The sequence below is a fragment of the Pseudonaja textilis genome, chromosome 2 (assembly GCF_049901715.1).
Source record: "Pseudonaja textilis isolate UNSWEBS1 chromosome 2, rPseTex1.2, whole genome shotgun sequence".
Taxonomy (NCBI): domain Eukaryota; kingdom Metazoa; phylum Chordata; class Lepidosauria; order Squamata; family Elapidae; genus Pseudonaja; species Pseudonaja textilis.
Genome location: NC_141991.1, coordinates 22,034,777 through 22,052,751, shown reverse-complemented (window position 1 = coordinate 22,052,751; position 17,975 = coordinate 22,034,777). Strand labels below are relative to the sequence as shown.

At 40.1% G+C, this 17,975-nt stretch overlaps 1 protein-coding gene across 6 annotated transcripts in view; it reads right to left on the bottom strand.

The window, feature by feature from the left end:
- Positions 1 to 12,297, bottom strand: part of IL17RC (interleukin 17 receptor C) — a 50,933-nt gene extending 38,636 nt beyond the window's left edge. For 3 of the 6 annotated variants that reach the window (XM_026717906.2, XM_087923495.1, XM_087923498.1), the window contains exons 1-5: positions 11,901 to 12,297; positions 8,572 to 8,590; positions 7,641 to 7,802; positions 2,732 to 2,806; positions 2,529 to 2,641 (exon numbers count right to left, since the gene is read on the bottom strand). In XM_026717906.2, coding sequence (XP_026573691.2) covers positions 2,529 to 2,641; positions 2,732 to 2,806; positions 7,641 to 7,802; positions 8,572 to 8,590; positions 11,901 to 11,993 — 462 coding nt within the window. In that variant the 5' untranslated portion in view covers positions 11,994 to 12,297. Of the gene's footprint in view, positions 1 to 2,528; positions 2,642 to 2,731; positions 2,807 to 7,640; positions 7,803 to 8,571; positions 8,591 to 11,881 lie in introns of all 6 variants that reach the window. The other 3 variants (XM_087923496.1, XM_087923494.1, XM_087923497.1) reach the window with 3 other exon arrangements.
- Between the last annotated feature and the right edge of the window lie 5,678 nt (positions 12,298 to 17,975).

The following is a 17,975-nucleotide window of genomic DNA, read 5'->3' as shown; positions in this document are numbered from 1 at the left end:
CTTCCCCCAGAATCCTTGAAGCTTGCTGTTTCCAGGGAAATGACGTCATTCAGGTGAGATTCTTGTAAACATAATTGACTAGCAACAAACTAGTGTTGAGACTCTTCACAAGTGATTCTGGTTGCTTTCACCTAACAGTAGCTCTACTTTTCAGAATAGCAACACCCAAGTCTCTTGTTTGGCAACAACCCTCTGGTAACCCAGATAACAATAGCTCTTAGACTTATATACCACTTCACAGAGCTTTACAGCCCTCTCTAAGCAGTTTACAGAGTCAGCCTATTGCCCCCAACGAACTGGGATCCTCATTTTACCGACCTCAGAAGGATGGAAGACTGAGTCAACCTTGAGCCGGTGAGAGTTGCTAGCAGTCAGCAGAATTAGCCTGCAATCCTGCATTCTAACCACTGCACCTCTTAATGACTCTATGGTTCTGTGTGTCTTGAATGTTGACTTCGAATCTCACAACTTTCTTTGGTTCTGACGAACTTTCTGTGATGCATTGACCCTTGGGCCTCCCCCCGACTACTCTTTTGCCTTCTACATCAGACTTTGAAAATTTGGGGTTTTGTTAAGGAGATCTTCCTTGACTTTGGGAGATTCTTTCCAATGTACCAGTATGTGAATGGTGCTAATAGCATCCCTGCCATTTGCACAGTTGTAGTAAATAACCAACAGTAAAGTTTGCATTACCTGTCTGCTATGTTTCTATATGTTTGGCCTAAGACAAGACATCATTCCAGAGAAGGGTTGGGAATCAATATAATAATAAATAACTAGATCAGTGATGATGAATGTATGACACGTCTGTCAAAGGAGACACACCATGATGTTTTGGGTAACGTGCCAAATTCACCAACTCCCAACAACAATTATTCTTGAAAGCCAGACTCCAAAAATGAATGTGCTTCAGCTCATATTTCTTTTTTTTTTTATATACCATTCATGACTGGACTGCATCTTTTCAAAAAGTAAATAAACTTATAAATAATTGTTTGCCTTTTAATATGGCTGCACTATATCCTACAACACCTTGAATCTCCAAATCACCTACGCAAGGGTCGTCTTTGTAGACTTCAGTTCAGCATTCAATACCATCATTCCAGACATTCTTCTAAGTAGACTAATCCAGCTAGTGGTACCTGAACACGCTAGTAAGTGGATCATAACAGACAGGAAGCATCAGGTAAAGCTGGGCAGAATCACATCTGATACCTGTACAGTTAGCACCACCACCACCCCAAGCTGTGTGCTTTCTCCACTTCTCTTCTCCCTATATACCAATGACTACATCTCAAATGATCCATCTATTAAAATACTGAAGTTTGCAGAGATGATACAACAGTGATTGGTCTCATTTGAGACAACGACGAATCTGCATACAGACAGGAGGTTGTACAACTTGCCTCGTGGTGTAACCGGAACAATCTGGAACTGAAAACACTCAAAACCATAGAAATGGTGGTAGACTTTAGGAGAAACCCTCCCATACTACCACCTCTTACAATACTAGACAACACAGTATCAACAGTAGAGACCTTCAAATTTCTAGGTTCTACCATATCACAAGACCTAAAATAGACACCTAACATCAAAAACATCATCAAAAAAGCACAATAAAGAATGTTCTTTCTGCACCAACTCAGAAAGCTCAAACTGCCCACGGAGCTGCTGATACAGTTCTACAGAGGAATTATTGAGTCTATCATCTGCACCTCTATAACTGTCTGGTTTGGTTCTGCAATCCAACAAGACAGACACAGACTTCAGAGAGTAATTAGGACTGCAGAAAAAACAACTACTACCAACCTGCCTTCAGTAGAGGACCTGTATACTGCATGAGTCAAAAAGAGGGCCGTGAAAATATTTACAGACCCCTCACATCTCGGATATAAACTGTTTCAACTCTTTCCTTTAAAACGACACGATAGAGCACTGCACCCCAGAACAACTAGATACAAGAACAGTTTTTTCCCAAATGCCATCACTCTGCTAAACAAATAATTCCCTCAACACTGTCCAACTATTTACAAAGTCTGCATTGCTATTACTATTAATCTTTTCATCACTCCTTATCGCCCATCCCCTCCCATTTGTGACTGTATGACTGTAACCTTTTCGCTTGTATCCTTATTGACTGTTTCCTAGTATGATTTGATTGCTTATTGTATCCTATGACTATTATTAAGTGTTGTACCTGATGATTCCTGACTCTTGATGAATGTATCTTTTCTTTTATGTACACTGAGAACATTTGCACCAAGACAAATTCCTTGTGTATCCAATTACACTTGGCCAATAAAGAATTCTATTATATTCTGTTCTGTTCTACTCTACTCTACTCTACTCTACTCTACTCTACTCTACTCTATTCTATTTTGTGGTGGGAGGCAGAAATGACACACTGGCAGCATCAAGTTAGGACTTTCTGAACTTTTGATACTCCTAGCCCCAAAGGCGCACCATCATTGAACTAGATCTTACCACCTCTAGGAAAGAAGATGCCTCTAGGAATCTGTGGCTCTTACCAAGGAATTATTTTGACTTTCCCAATCGTAGGGAAGCCAAACCTCCACTTCAACACAACGAGAAAGAGAAGAATATGTCTCAGCCATGAGAAAAATGTGTGTTCGTGGGATTTCTGGAGACAGAAAGAGACCAGGATCAAAAGCAAAATCAGGACAGTTTCCATCAGGTAACAAGGAGTTGCAGTCAAGAAGGCCCTACTCACTCTTAGGGTGTCCCTTGGGCTGCTCTCTGATCTTGTTGGCTCCTCCATCTTGTTTGGCACCCAATGCAGATGGCCCTAGAAAAAAAACAAAAGGAATGAGAGCTTGCTTATTGGAATGCATCTATTTTGCCAAAGATAACAGGTGAAGCAATATGTGAAATCATAGCTTCAACCATTCTTGGGTGCAACAGTCCAAATTTTTAGAGCAGCTTATGTAATCTGTGTAATGAGTTCTCATACAAATGTTACAAATCAAGGATTGCAAAGACGATTTTTCAAATTCAATGGATATTTGTGAATAAAAGGTCCCTGCCTTCCTCCCAACTGGTCTATTAAAAATAGATTTTGCACATTACATAGAGCTAAAAGAACGCAAAAGGCAGAACAAAAGGTTTATAGTTGGCTAGCAATTGTTTCCTTTTCGTTTTTTGGGAAGACATTAAATGTCTGTCAATTTGGTCCTCTGATGGCTGCTTGTGGTTTGAGATGGCTGTTTTTGGGGTGGGAAATTTAAATAAGGAAGTAGAGATCTAATGGCAGAGAGACTTAACAAGTTGGGCAAGGATGAGATTTTAGCTGCCTTGACAGCAAGAGGAGAGCTCTTTATTGCCTTGTGAAGTCTAAGAAATAGACATAAGAAGTCTTCGCTGATCCAGGATATTTCAGAGGGGTTCAGAGGTGGTATTTAGCAGGGTCTGACCAGTTCTGGAGAACTGGTAGCAGAAATTTTGAGTAGTTCAGAGAACCGACAATTACCACCTCTGACTGGAGATTTTACAGTATCTTTCCCCTGCCATGCCCACCAAGCCACACCCACAGAACCGGTAGTAAAAAAAGATTGAATCTCACTACTGGCTGGGTTCAGGGGTGGGATTCAATTTTTTTAACAACTGGTTCTGTGGGCATGGTTTAGTTGATGGGCATGGCTTGGTGGACATGGGACTGGCTGGGCGTGGCCAACTCAACATCACTCACATCGAGGCATACATCTCCTTGCCTGGCCTCTCATGACTGTGGGGATGCTGCAACAGTCGTAAGTGTGAAAAATGTCCATAAGTTGCTTTTTTCAGTGCCATTGTAACTTTAAATGGTCACTCCACACAAGCAAAGGAGGGGAAAAAAAAACTCCAGAGAAGTTCCTGAGACAGGAAGTCTCGTCCTGCCAAGAATGTAATAAGGGTTAATGGATAGGCAGTTTCTGTAAGCAACACCAGAATGTTTCCTCCCTGCCTTCCTTACAGGATTAGGCCAGTAATTTCTTCTAACAACCGGTTCTCCGAACTGCTTAGAATGTTAACAACCGGTTCTAGAGAATATGTGCGAACTGGTAGAATCCTACCCCTGGCTGGGTTGCACTAGAATGTCCATCGTTTCTTGTCAGCAAAGTCAAATTGGGAAAGGCTGCTATGAAGGGTATCGGACCTAAGGAGATGCCCTTTACCAACTCAGATCATTAGCCTGAAACATCCTTTCTTCACTCAATGTCCTTCCTCCATGTGTCTCAGAACTGAAACCTCCAGAATCTCCATCCAATACAGGCTTGGAGTGGGCTACCTGGTCTTCATGTCCCAGCAACCTTGAAAGTGCCACCTTTGGGAAAACCTGATCATAGAGTCCAGGACTGGTGAGCACATGGCACTGGCTGGAGGCCCTAAGGAGAAGGCCTTTTCTAGCCTTACTGCCCAGGAAGACTTTTAGTGGAAGATAAAGCTGACATTTTCTACCTGCAAATATATGTGCTACAATCATCCGTTCCTCTAAGATGCTAACCCCGTGAACCTGTCTAAGAACTGAAGCTTGGAATTTTTTTACACCTGAAGTGCAAGAATATATTTATTTATTAGATTTATTTATGTCCCACTTTGGATTTAGAAGCTCAAGACTCCCCCTCTATCTCTTTTTCCCACCCTCAACGTTGTGAAGTAGCTTGGGCCAAAAAAAAACCCCCACTATTGTATCAACAAGAGTCATAGTGGCACAATGGTTAGAATGCAATATTACAGGCTAATTCTGCTGACTGTCAGCAGTTCGAGTTTCACCAGGTTCAAGATTGACTCAGCCTTCCATCCTTCCGAGGTGGGTAAAATGAGGACCCAGATTGTTGGGGGCAATAGGCTGACTCTGTAAACTGCTTAGAGAGAGCTGTAAAAGTACTGTGAAGCGGTATATAAATCTAAGTGCCATTGCTATCACCTAGGCAGCTTTGTAGCATCTTTTCCAGTTACTGGTAATCCTCAACTTACAACACTTGATTTAGTGACCATTCAAAGTTATAGCAGCCCTAGAAAAAGTTACTTATGATTGTTTTTCACCCTTATGGCCCTTACAGCTTTCCCATGGTCATGTGATCAGAATTTAGATGCTTGGAAGCTAACTCCTATGTATGATGGTTGCAGTGTCCCAGAGTCATGTGATCATCCTTTTCGACCCCCTCATGAGCAAAGCCATTGGGGACGTCAGACCTTGTTACTAACTTAACAACGGTGGCGATTCACTTATCAACTGTGGCAAGAAAGGTCACAAAACTCACTTAGCAACTATCTTGCTTTACCACAGAAATTTTGGGCTCAATTGTGGTTGTCAGTTGAGGATTACCTGTATGCGATTTTATTGAAAAAGATTATTTGGCCTGATTCTCAGACACCGTAGATTCTCCTCTTGCAATGTCTAGAGAGCTTATGGGATGATGGCGAGTTTTGGCAACTAGACCTCTTCTCTACTCCTAGTCCAACTAATGAGCCTTATGCCGTCTCCTAATTTGGCCTAATGAAACATCCGCAAGAAAACCACCAAGCTCAGAGAGCACCAAGAACCCCTCATTTCAACCCTGGGCTACAAATATTCTCCTCTATCGAAAACAATGATACCATGACAGGGAGGGAACTTTTTCCTGTTGGTATCTGCCATCAAATTTCTCAATTAAAATCTATTAAGCCATCTGCATTGTAACCATGACATTGATTGGAGGTTGGGCAATTTGTCAAACATGAAGACAGCCCTAAATTATTGTTGCTACTTAGATGGTTTTCATAGCATTCTTCAACCCTGCCCTGCCCTGCCCTGCCCTAGACCAATACAATGGTAGCACCAAGAAATTAAGTTCCTGCCTCCCCCACCCCTCCACCTCCAGGACCCAATGCTGGCACAATTACACTTCCAAGAACATTTTCAAAAAAAGTTTTGCTTAGATCTTTTATTTTTATTGTGCCAATTCTTCTTTCTCTACTAGTTCCAGAAACTGTAAACTAACAATGTCAACAGCTTATAAAGAAAATTTGCATGTTTTACAAATGGCGTTTTGTACCTGGCAAAGATGTTTAAAGACAAATCAGCGAAATGTTGGAAATGTCACCAGACACCTGGAACTTACTACCATATGTGGTGGACATGGATAGGAGCTTTTCTTTTTAACTTGCAGACCATTTATTTATTTGTCAAATGATTATAAGATAATATGTATAAGTATAAACATAGTTATGAATACATGAAATGGATACATATAAGAAAAATAAAAAGAAACAATAGGACAGGGACGGTAGGCACGTTGGTGCACTTATGTACGCCACCTAAAGACCTCTTAGGGGTGAGGTCAATAGTACACAGCCTAAGATTAAAGTTTTGGGGGTTTGTGGAACTAACCACAGAGTCAGGTAGAGTATTCCAGACATTGACCACTCTGTTGCTGAAGTCGTATATCCTGCAATCAAGTTTGGTGCGGTTTACCTTGAATTTGTATCTGTTGTGTGCTCTTGTATTGTTATGGTTGAAGCTGAAGTATTCATTGACAGGTAGGACATTGCAGTGTATAATTTTATATACTATACTTAGATTGGACTGAAGGTGGCATAGTCCTAGGTTGTATAGGTCTAGAATTTCAAGTCTGGTGGCACAAGGTATTTTGCAATGAGTAGAGAACTCTTCTTGTGAAATATTTCTGGACTTTCTCAACTGTGTTAATATCAGATACGTAATGTGGGTTCCAGACTGATGAGCTGTATTCAAGTATTGGTCTAGCAAATGTTTTGTATGCTTTAGTTAGTAGTATGATATTACCAGAGAAGAAGCTACATAGGATTAGTTTAACAACTCAATGCCTTTTTGGCTATGTAGTTACAGTGGGCTCTAGCATTTAGATCATTAGGTCCTTGACAGAGTTTGGATAATCAACAAGGTCTTGACTATTCAGCTTGCATTTTATTTTCTGATATATTTTTTTTGCCGATATGTAAGACAGAGCATTTATTTGTTGAGATTTGAAGTTGCCATTTGTTTGACCATTCTGATACATAGCTGAGGTCTTTTTGAAGGGTAGCAGTATTATTATTATATAATAATACTAATATATAATATAATAATATAAGTATTATTATTATAAGCTAAAAGATATTGGACTAAAATACACACATGGTTGGCAAAGATGATAAAACAATACATAAATTTCAAACCTGAAATATTCTTATTTGGGATTTTACCTGAAAATTATAGTAAAGAAAAAAACTTATTTAATCAAACATATATTAACAGCAGCTAGAATTGCTCAAAACTGGAAAAATGAAAAGTTTCCAACAGAGGAAGATGTGATTATGAAAATATTGGAATGTGCAGAAATGAGTAGATTAACTTTGGCAATTAAAGAACAAGAAGAAGCAGAATATTATATGATATGGGATTTATTTTATAAACAGTTGGAAAACAAAGTAAGAAGTTAAATGATATTGTTATAATGATAAGATATGTAAGATTGAATAGTTTGTAATATGAATGTAATCCTAGTAAGAAATGTATACATAATATAAATACTTGCACAAGATATATGTACCCAGTCCACACACTGTACGACTGAAAGATGGATTTATTTTTTTAAAAAAATTACACTTCCAAGAACAGATGCTTGAGTCAACTCCCTTACCCAGTAATCCAAGAGTTAACATCACTTGCACGCAAGGAATGCAGTCTCCCTCCTCCGGGCACCAAAGAGTGTTCCTTGGGTTCATCTGAATCAGCCTTAGGATTGGATCTAGTTCTGGATCTGATCTGGGTTCACTAGGTATGCACGGAGGATCCTTCTTTTCTGAAAGCAAGGTGGGGATGGAGAGAGAAAATGAATTGGGGGGCAGTAGAGCAGGGGTCTCCAACCTTGGCGACTTTAAGACTTGTGGACTTCAAGTCCACAAGTCTTAAAGTGGCCAAGGTTGGAGACCCCTGCAGTAGAGGAAGCTCCCTTACCCAACCTAGTTGTGCTTTGCAGACTGAAGAGTGGGAGGGGGTGCTCAGCCAAGGTTGCTTTCCACACGGCTGCAAGTTAACGTTCTGCAGAAGGGGAGGAACATTCGCAAACTTTGTACCCCAAGAATTTAAGAGGTGCCTTCAAATGGCTTTTCTCTGTTATGCCCATTCCCACCCCTTTTTTCCCCCTCTCATTCTCCAACATGTTTTATTTGCACAAGGAGACACTGCATTTTACTGGCATGAAATCACGAGGTATAATTTGTGTTCTCCCTTTCGGATATGTGCATGCGCATGAGTGAAAGAGAAATTCCACGATCATCATGATAAAATGGGAGCAAACCATTCTTAAGAGCTTAATTAATCCTGTCTTGACAAGTTCCCAGACAAATTGCGTAGGTTGCTATCCTGAACCTTGAGGAACCACACATACGACTGAGAAGTCAGTTGCCTTCTCCCTGACACCATGTGGGTGTCACGACTCTCTCCATTCTTACCCAGCACAACTACTAAGATGAAGATTGTTGTCCACCACAACTACCGTGTAATGCACTAATTTGAAGGAAAATGAACTTTCTGTTTAACACACACATAAAAACAGAACATATACTTACTTAGCTGACAGCCCAGGCCCTGCAGAAGGACAGAGAGGAAGGAGCAGGTTCAATGACCAGGATATAGATATAGATACATACTGTATATTCAAAATAAACCCATTTTCCTAGCTCCCATTACACAATGTAGTCAGTCAGGCTAAGGTTAAAACAACAGATTGACTTTACTGATTTACTATCAAAAGACCAAAAAATGAGGAAAGAAATTGGATGCACTAGAGAAAGTGGATAAAATCGTCTAGTCCAGCTGATTACAACCCTCTAAAGCAAGGATCTTCAAACTTGGCAAGTTTAAGACTTGTGGACTTCAGCTCCCAGAATTCCTGAGCTAACATGACTGGAGGAGGAATTCTGGGAGTTGAAGTCCACAAGTCTTAAAGCTGTCAAGTTTAAAGACCCCTGCTCTAAAGGCACATCCAATATTTGGCTTGCCTGGGCTGAACTGAGTGAAGAGGATTTGTCTTGGGTTCTATGTAAAATATAGCTAACTTATTATAAACAACAAATTGTAAAGCATTTTAATAAAGTATAGTGGGGCCGCATTACTAGCTTTCCATAGCCACATGAAGCCCATGGGCTCTCAAGTAAAAGCTAAAGCCATTTGTGTAAAATAACATTTGAGTAAAAATTGGCAACATCACAGGCAATGTCTGCCAAAAACATTTTAACTCATTGTATTTCTTAGCCTCTCTTGTAAAGACAGTTAATCCTTGGTTTATAACCTAAATTCATTTAGAAACTGTTAAAAATTATACCGGCACTGAAAAAATCCCTATGGTCATGTGAACAGAATTCAGGCGCTTGGCAACTAGCATGTATTTATGACAGTTGCAGCATCCTGGGATCATATGGTTGGCATTTAAAAGCAATCAGAATAGAGCTGGAAGGGACCTTGGAGATCATCTAGCCAGGTGGCTGCCCAGTCTTCTCTTAAAAGCCTCCAGTGATGGAGGACAACTTCTACAACTTCTGAAGGCAAGCTGTCCCACTGGTTAATCGTCCTCGCTGTTAGAAAGTTCCTCCTTTATTCCAGGTTGCTTTTCCCCCTCGATTAGTTTCCATCCATTGTTTCTTGTCCTGCCAAGTCAATGCGGGAAACCGAATTCCTTCAAGCACTGCATGATTTGGTTAACAACTTCAGTGATTCATGTAACAAGTCTTTTGGAAGTCTTCAAAAATGTCATAAAATTGGGATGACTCACTCATGCCTTGCTCAGAACAGAAATTCTGAACCCAACAGACTGCTTGTAATCAGTCTTTCCTACTGGAAGTACCTCCTAAAGCATATTAGTTTGAATGGAAGAATGACATTTATTCTATCTGCCGTTATCCAATCCATTTGCTGACATGATGGGAGATTTGGAGAACTAAGCTGAAAAATTCAAAGCGTGATGTTGCTTACTGCCGCTTAGCTGAATATAAGAGCATTTGGAATTAGTTTGTCTTTTTGTTTTTTTTATAACAATTGAGAGTTGAGCAAATATATTACTGGCTGTGCTGCAGCATATGTCAAAATTCAGCAAACAACTATATTTTTTAACATTTCAACACTGGTACTCCTCAATTTATAACCATTCATTTGGTGAAATTATGATGATACTGAAAAAAGAATTTTTTAAATCAAGCCTCACCTTACAACTCTGCAATAACACGCAGCAGTGAGATCTCTAATAACACACAGTGGTGTAATATGCAGGATGCGACCCAACCAGCAATTCGGAAATGCCATTTTTCCGTTTGTTCTGTTCCATTTCCCTCTTTTTCATCTTGTCATACCAATTAATTTGTATTTCCAGAAAGCGTGTTGTTTGTGGAAGTCCTTTCCCCCTGCCTAAAAAAGTGTTTTCTCTTAACTCTTCCAAACCTTGGGATTTTTCTAAAATGCTGATGTCACTTTGAGGAAGTTGGAAGAGCTATTTTGAATAAAGATTCAGTAATAACTTGTAAATTAAGTTAAAACACTTTTTCAATTCCAGTAACTAATATTCATTAGAATCTTCTTTCATCTTTCTGCTCCTGAAAGAATGAAATTGGGGAATACCCCTATTTTGCCACTCATTAGTAATTACAGAGGAAAGCAGGAAAAGACTTAGCTCATGTGGAAGACTAAGATTTTTAAGAAAGTCTGTTTCTTTTCCAGAGTCCCAACTACCTTCTATCTAATCCTATTGAAACAAATGATCTATGTGTCTAGTGGCTACACTCCTGAAGTGCCTTCAACTTGTGGTGAAGGCTCATTTGTAGTCCTTCAAATGCAGATTTTTGTCTTCATTAAGTATTGCAACCATCACTGCAATTACAGCTCCAGTTTTACTCATTCTTCCTTGATATGCCTTATCTTGTTCCCAGAAAATAACTTGTCCTGCTGTTTCCTGTATTACTAAACCTCTAACAGACGTACACATCCAAGATATCAAAAATAGTTGGGATAAGGCACTGCTTGGCAACAACCCATCCTAGCAAGAATAAAGGAAGAGAACATAGAACAATAGAGTTGGAAGGGACATCATAGTCTTCTAGTCCAACCCCCTGCTTGAGAAGGAGACCCTGGCCTATACCATGTCAGACAAATGGTTGTCCAGTCTCTTTTGGAAAGCCTCCAGTGATGCAGCAACCATGCAGCACTTCAGAAATTATTTAAAACAGTTCCTTTAGTCCCCAAGGGAGTATAAACATAGCATGCATGTCCCTACAGTTCTTTAAAGCGACTGTGTCATTTCTTAGCATCTCATGACTGCTACCTAAGCTCTGAAAATGATACTGTTGTTTTAAGGAGTTGCTGTGGGGGTCCTTGGTGCTCTCTGGGTTTGGTTGTTTGCTGGCAGAAGTTTCAAGTTAGGTAACACCTGGTTAGCTAGCACCGATGATGTTACCTCACCTAGTTGGGTAATGAAACATTTGGAAAAAAACAACCAAGCTCAGAGAGCACCCAGGACCCTACATCACAGCAAGTATTGATTCTGCTAAGCAATACTGTTAAGTAAGGTAAGGCTCCAAAACTTTCATATCATGACACAAGGGTTCTTTGGCCGAGCTGATTCTACTATAATTCTTCTTAACAACAATCCCTCTTCCACTGGCTGTAATGACACCTGAGATAAGCATGCTATGCTGACACGATATAAACATGCTTCGCCTCAGAGAATCAAGCTGTCAGAGCTCCTAATCAACCATAGGTGCCAAAATGCTGATGCCAGTTTGCAACACAGCAATAATGCAAAATACAAGGGGACTAAGGAAAAAGGAAGGGAATAACAGATCCCAGAGATTATTTTGTCCGATTCTGAACTTCGCTGCCTCCTCCCGCCACTATATAGACTTTTACTTACCGGTGAGCAACTGACAGAGTTCAGCGAGTTTGCAAGGGGGAAGCAGGCAGAAATCAAGTGAGTTAGGAACAGCACTAAGGCAAGTAACTGCATCTCAGGTAGCCAAGCAATCACTCTTCTTGTAACTCATTACCAGCATAATACAGATCCTTTGCTTCCCATGGCGCAACCTGCCTTTCCGCAGAATAAGTTTAAATCCTGCCTTGGTACACTATTTCCCAGTTTTTTCTTCCAAGGAATTGTTGTCTTCACAGCGTTTCCAACCTTTGGTGTTAGACCAGCAGGTGAAAGATCCAGTTAGCCAAAAATCTCTTCACAACCCACAGTAGCAAGAAGATCCGAAGAGCTGCCCAGGTCAGGAAAATACTTCCTAGCTTGGTTTTCTGGATCTGACTTCGTAAACAAATATCCTCCCTTTTTGCAATTACTACCAGGGTTACGTCACAGGAAAATAAAGGCCAAGAGGTGGAGCAAGAATTTCCCCTGGAATCCAAGGGATGTGCCAGAAAACCTAGGCCGAGTGCCAAACTGCCAGCAATGAGAGCCTAAAGCGTTTCAAATAAGACAGGAAACAAAATCATAGCCAAACGAAATCCCAAATTTCCCCAAATGTCACCAGAGCAAATTCAGATATTATCCCTTTGGAAAATTTTGTATTTTGAGCTGGCAAAAAATGAAGATTTCAGATCTGGACAAAGACTGACAACATTTATGTATCAGGATTTTGTTTTAGTCCCAGTTTACTGAACGAGTTGTCATGGTGGAAGGTCATACCACACACTAAGCCAACAAACAAAAGGAATCACACAGTGTGACTTGAAACTTACCTTAGCTTAGGAGAGATCCCATTTTCATGAAATAAAAAGAATGATAACATGCCATTTCAGGCTATTCATTGCTGCAGCTATGTGTTTTTAGGTAAAATAGAAGAAAGAAAATTGTGTTCTCAAATTTGGTAAATAGCTAGGTAGCTATATGGTCATCTAAAGCAGCTTTGTGGAAAACAGTAAGTACTTTTACAAGACCAGTAAACTTTGGGGGACTTTTTGCTGAAAATGAAAAACAAGTGAAAGGACGATTTATGGATTGAATGATTGAAAAAGTCTGAACAAGTTGCTGAAGGGATTTTTATAATATTATTGAGGGAGGAGGGACAAATTATGGATAATAAGTCCACAAGTCGATAAGTTTGTTCATAATTGTTAAAAAGGATTCAGAAGTTGCCGATTTCTCTTTCTTTATTTTTCTTTCTATTTTCTACTGTTTTGCTTTCTGCACTTTTTCTTCTTTTTCTCTCTCTTTTTTTATTTTTCCTTCTTTTCATGGTGCAGTTTACCTTCATGTTTGTCCTTTGCCTATGTAAAAATTCTCAATAAAAATTATATTTTAAAAAAAATCCAAAGCAGCCATTTTGTGTGAGTGGCATGACTTGAAGTCAACATTTCTAATGGGTCCTTTAGAATCAGAAGTTGTCAATTCCTGGCATAAATTCAGTAGAAAGACTTACCCAGTGATCATATAGGACAGTGATTCCCATTCCCAACTGTTCCGGACTAGCAGGCTCGAAAGCCTGCAACTCTGATTGGCCCGCGAATAGCAGATTGTGATTGGTCGCCGCAGACTGATGCGATTGGCTAGTAAACGGGCTGCCGCGATTGGCCCAGCCAAGAGCGGCAAACTCAAATCGCCTTCATTGGCTGCCTATCCGCAGCCAGCCCTATATAAGGGGCTGCTGCAGCTGGGATTCTTTGCTCAGATTTGAAGTCACTAATAAAGAGCTGTTGTTGTTATCTGAGTCTTGCCTCCGTTCTTGAACCATCCTCCCAGATCTAACACCAACTTTGGTGGCTTGAAGATGTGTGGATTTCAACTCCCAAAATTTATCAGCCAGCAATTGAATATATACATGTTAAATTTGCCATGGTTGAGACATATTGTTTTCTTAATCAGATAATCAGAGTTGGAAGGGATCTTGTAGGGCATCTAGTCCAACCCTCCACCCAAGCGGGAGACCCTACACCATTTCTGACAGATGGCAGTCCAATCTCTTGAAGGTCTCAAGTGATGGCGCTCCCACAACTTCTGAAGGCAAAGCTGTTCCATTGGTTGATAGTTCTCACTATCAGAAAGTTTCTCCTTATTTCCAGGTTAAATCTCTCCTTGTTCACTTTCCATCCATTATTCCTTGTCTGGCCTTTGGGTGTCTTGGAAAATAGCTCGACCCCTTCCTCTCTGGGGCAGCCCCTCAAATATTGGAAGACTGCTATCATTTCTCCCCTGGTCCTTCTCTTTACTAGACTAGCCAAGCCCATTTCCTGCAACCATTCGTTGTATGTTTTAGCCTCCAGTCCCCTAATCATCCTGGTTGCTCTTCTCTGTACTATTTTTAGAGTCTCAACATCTTTTTTATAATGCGGTGAACAAAACTGGATGCAGTACTCTAGGTGTTGTCTTACTGAGGCTTTATAGAGTGGTATTAGTGCTTCCCTTGATCTTGACTGGGATCCCTCTTTAGGATACAATTTAGGATTGCATTAGCTTTTTTGGCAGTGGCTGCTGTACACTGCTGGCTCCTATTTAGCTGGTTGTCCACTAAGACTCCAAGATCCCTCTCACAGTTACTGCTATTGAGCCTGGTTTCACCTAGTCTATATGTGTACTTTTGGTTTTTCTTGCCTAAGTGTAGGACTTTCGCTACATTGAATTTCATTTTGTTGAATTTTCAACAAAATGGTGTAAGGCCTGGATTAGACTTGTAAATCCTAGTCCTTGTGATAGAATTGGAGGGGGTTACAAATTTATGTGCACGGATTGACCTTTATTAATCATTAGCTAAAAAAGCAAAAATTCCTTTCACTTTCAAAATCAGTCAAAGGTCACTTGATATGGAATAATCCAAAGAACAAAAGGAGCCAGGAGACGACCAGCACTTTTTGATAAGAAATTCCAGCAGGTCACACTTCCCTACCACTAACAGTGCTTGTTTTGGAAACTTTTCTGCCAAGTGTCCTTTGTTCTATAACAGAACAAAGCAATTTCCTACCTTCGTGTGGCAGGTGGTAAGTGAACCCAAAATGAAACTCAGCATTTCTTGGCACAACACTTATATAGTTGAAAGTTGTGGAATGAAGCTGGTAGCTTCAGAAGATGTATAGATAACTTATGGTCAACTTATGACCAGAATTGAGCCCAAAATGTATGTTGCTAAGTGAGAAATTTGTTTTGCCCCATTTTATGACTTTTCTTGTCACATTTGGTAAGGGAATCACTGCAGTTGTTAAATTAGTAACACCGTCGTTAAGTGAATCTGTTTTCCCTGTTGACTTTGCTTGTCAGAAGGTAGCAAAAGCTTGATCACATGATTCCCATGACACTGCATCCATCGTAAATGTGAATCAGTTGTCAAGTATCTGAATATAAATCACATGACCATGGGCATCCTGCAGTGGTCATAAGGGTGAAAAATAGTTATAAGTCACTTTTTTCAGTGCTGTTGTAACTTTGAATGGTCACTAAATGTTGTAAGACAAGGACTATCTGTAGTTTCATTTATTCATGTTGGACGAGTGAATTCAGCTCAGAACTGCCAAAAAATGCAGTCATGGTGTCAGGATTCCGGCAGTTACCTACATTTAAATCATGAGTCTGGAGCCAAATTTCCAAAACTTCAAAAGGATTTATTGGGAGTTAAACTGTCCGGCACTGCCTGGGTGTAGCCAACTCTGAGACACATAATTCATTGTCACCCTTGACCCTGGTTTCCCCCCACCCCCCTGGGTGTATCATAATTCATATTCTCCAATGAGACACATCCATAGCCAAGAGTCATCAATCATGTTCTCCAGTTAGAATTTTGCATGGCAGAAACTCATCACCTAGTTACTATCTTTGAAAAACTATTTATGGAATGCACTTTCACTTTCCAAGCTGCCACACTGCTCTTTCAAATCCCTTTCCCCCCTCCCTTTCTGTTGGCAGCTCTAAAAAGACCATAGAAATATTTTATGAGTTGACACATGATGTTTTTGACTCATATGTCTGCTCTTGATGGTAGGGCCATAGGATTAGCACCTTTTGCTTTTTTTAAAATGTGATTTTGTATTGCATATAGCAGACAAAAACAAGGAATTTGTGTGATTTCAGAAAAAAAAAATCTTTATGAATCCTTGTAGAGTTGTAATTGCAGGAATGTTCCAATCTTGGATGGCAAACCTCAGATAAAGAATGTTTCCAAGCAAATACAACTCAGGTAAACAAAGTCACTAATCTAAAGGAGGATTAGAGAGAGGAAGTAAACATATGGTAGACTTTAACTAGAGATAATTAATTGTATGGATTACTATGCTAAACAGTAACAAAAGTTAAGCAGTAACCAAAGTTAACCAATGATGGAAGATAACTAAAAATGTGTATAAATGCAAGACTAGACTCCAATAAAGATCATCATGATTCAGTTGTTCATGATCAAACAACTCAACTGCCTCATCATTACAACAAGTGGCACCCGAACAGGGATCCTCTTACTTCATCCGCCAAGGATTTGGTGCACCTTCAAACCTTTGTGGTTTCTTCAACCTTTTGGTTTCTGTAAGTATGGGGTCTTTGCTTTCTGAGGAACAAAGGAAGCATCTAGATGAATTAGGCTATTTGTTGGAGAAAAATAATACTGAAGTACCACAGAGAAATCTCTTAAGGCTGGTCCAGGAGATTGCATCTCAGTGCCTATAGTACCCAGAAAAGGGGTCTTTAAAATTAACTGATTGGGAACGTATAGGGAAAACATTGCATACTGAACCTCGAGCAAAAATAGAAGTTTTGCATGTGTGGCATTTATGTAGGCATGCAATTGAAAAAATTGGTCACAATGAACTTTCTCTTTTAACACCTCCACCTTCATGTTACACTAATGCTGTCATTTGTCCCCCTTCTTCACCTGAATATATGTCTTCAATTCCCTCAGCTCCTGCAGATACAAGGCAAAAGCCTCCTGACTCTATTGTTCAGTCTTCTTTTCAGAAAATGGTAGAGACTTGTAAAAGGGATACCTCTGTCTCAGGAACAGAATTTGCAGAATTATTGTCTGTTTGTCCAGTACAATATCATCCTGGTCAGGGGCCACAGCTTGGACTGCAAGTAGCAGAATGGGAGGGTCTGCCTTATCAGATCTTAAGAGAGTTTAAAAAGGCAGTTACAGACTATAGGATTAGTGGTAATTTTACAAGAGGACTTGTAAAAGGAATAAAAAATGGTTATACAATGATCCTGAAGATTGGAAGCAAATATTTCGCATGATTTTAACATCCATGCAATATGTGGTTTGGGAGAGTGAATATATGAGACATGCTCAAGCTGCTGCTTTAGGAGGGGGAGAAGCATACACAGTTGAGCTGCTATTTGGTTCTGGACCATTTGGTACAATTCCTACTCAAGTTGTTCTTCCTCCAGCTACATTAACTATTGTTTCTGAATGTGCCTTTCATGCTTTTCTTAAGGTACCCCAAGCTGGAGAACCTAGAGCAAATTTTTCAAACATTCGACAGAATGCCAATGAGCCTTATGCTGACTTTGTTGAGCATCTGTCCAAAGCAATTAGACAGCAGTTTGATCATCAGGAAGCTGCTGGTGAACTTCTTCTCCAATTAGCTGTTGAAAATGCTAATGCAGATTGTAAAAGAGCTTTACAGCCACTAAAGGCTACTGCTCATTACACTCTGGCAGATATGCTGTGAGTCTGCCAGGATATTGGATCACAAACTTATAAAATGCATATGTTAGCGGCTGCTATTCAGAAAGGACAGCGACCAATTGGTAACTGTTTTAAGTGTAAGAAGTCTGGCCACTTTCAGAAGGACTGTCATTCTACACCTTCTATGCCTCAGAATCATCCTTCTAAGAAGTGTCCTATTTGCAAAAAGGGATTTCATTAGGCCAATCAATGTCGGTTTCGGTCGGGAAACTTGCCAATGGGTGTGGCACCCACCCAGAATCCAAAGTGTGCCTTTCCCATCACTCTGACTCCTCTAGCAGTCTCTCTCACTCCTCCCCAGCCACAGCCAGTAGCGCTGGGATCGATTT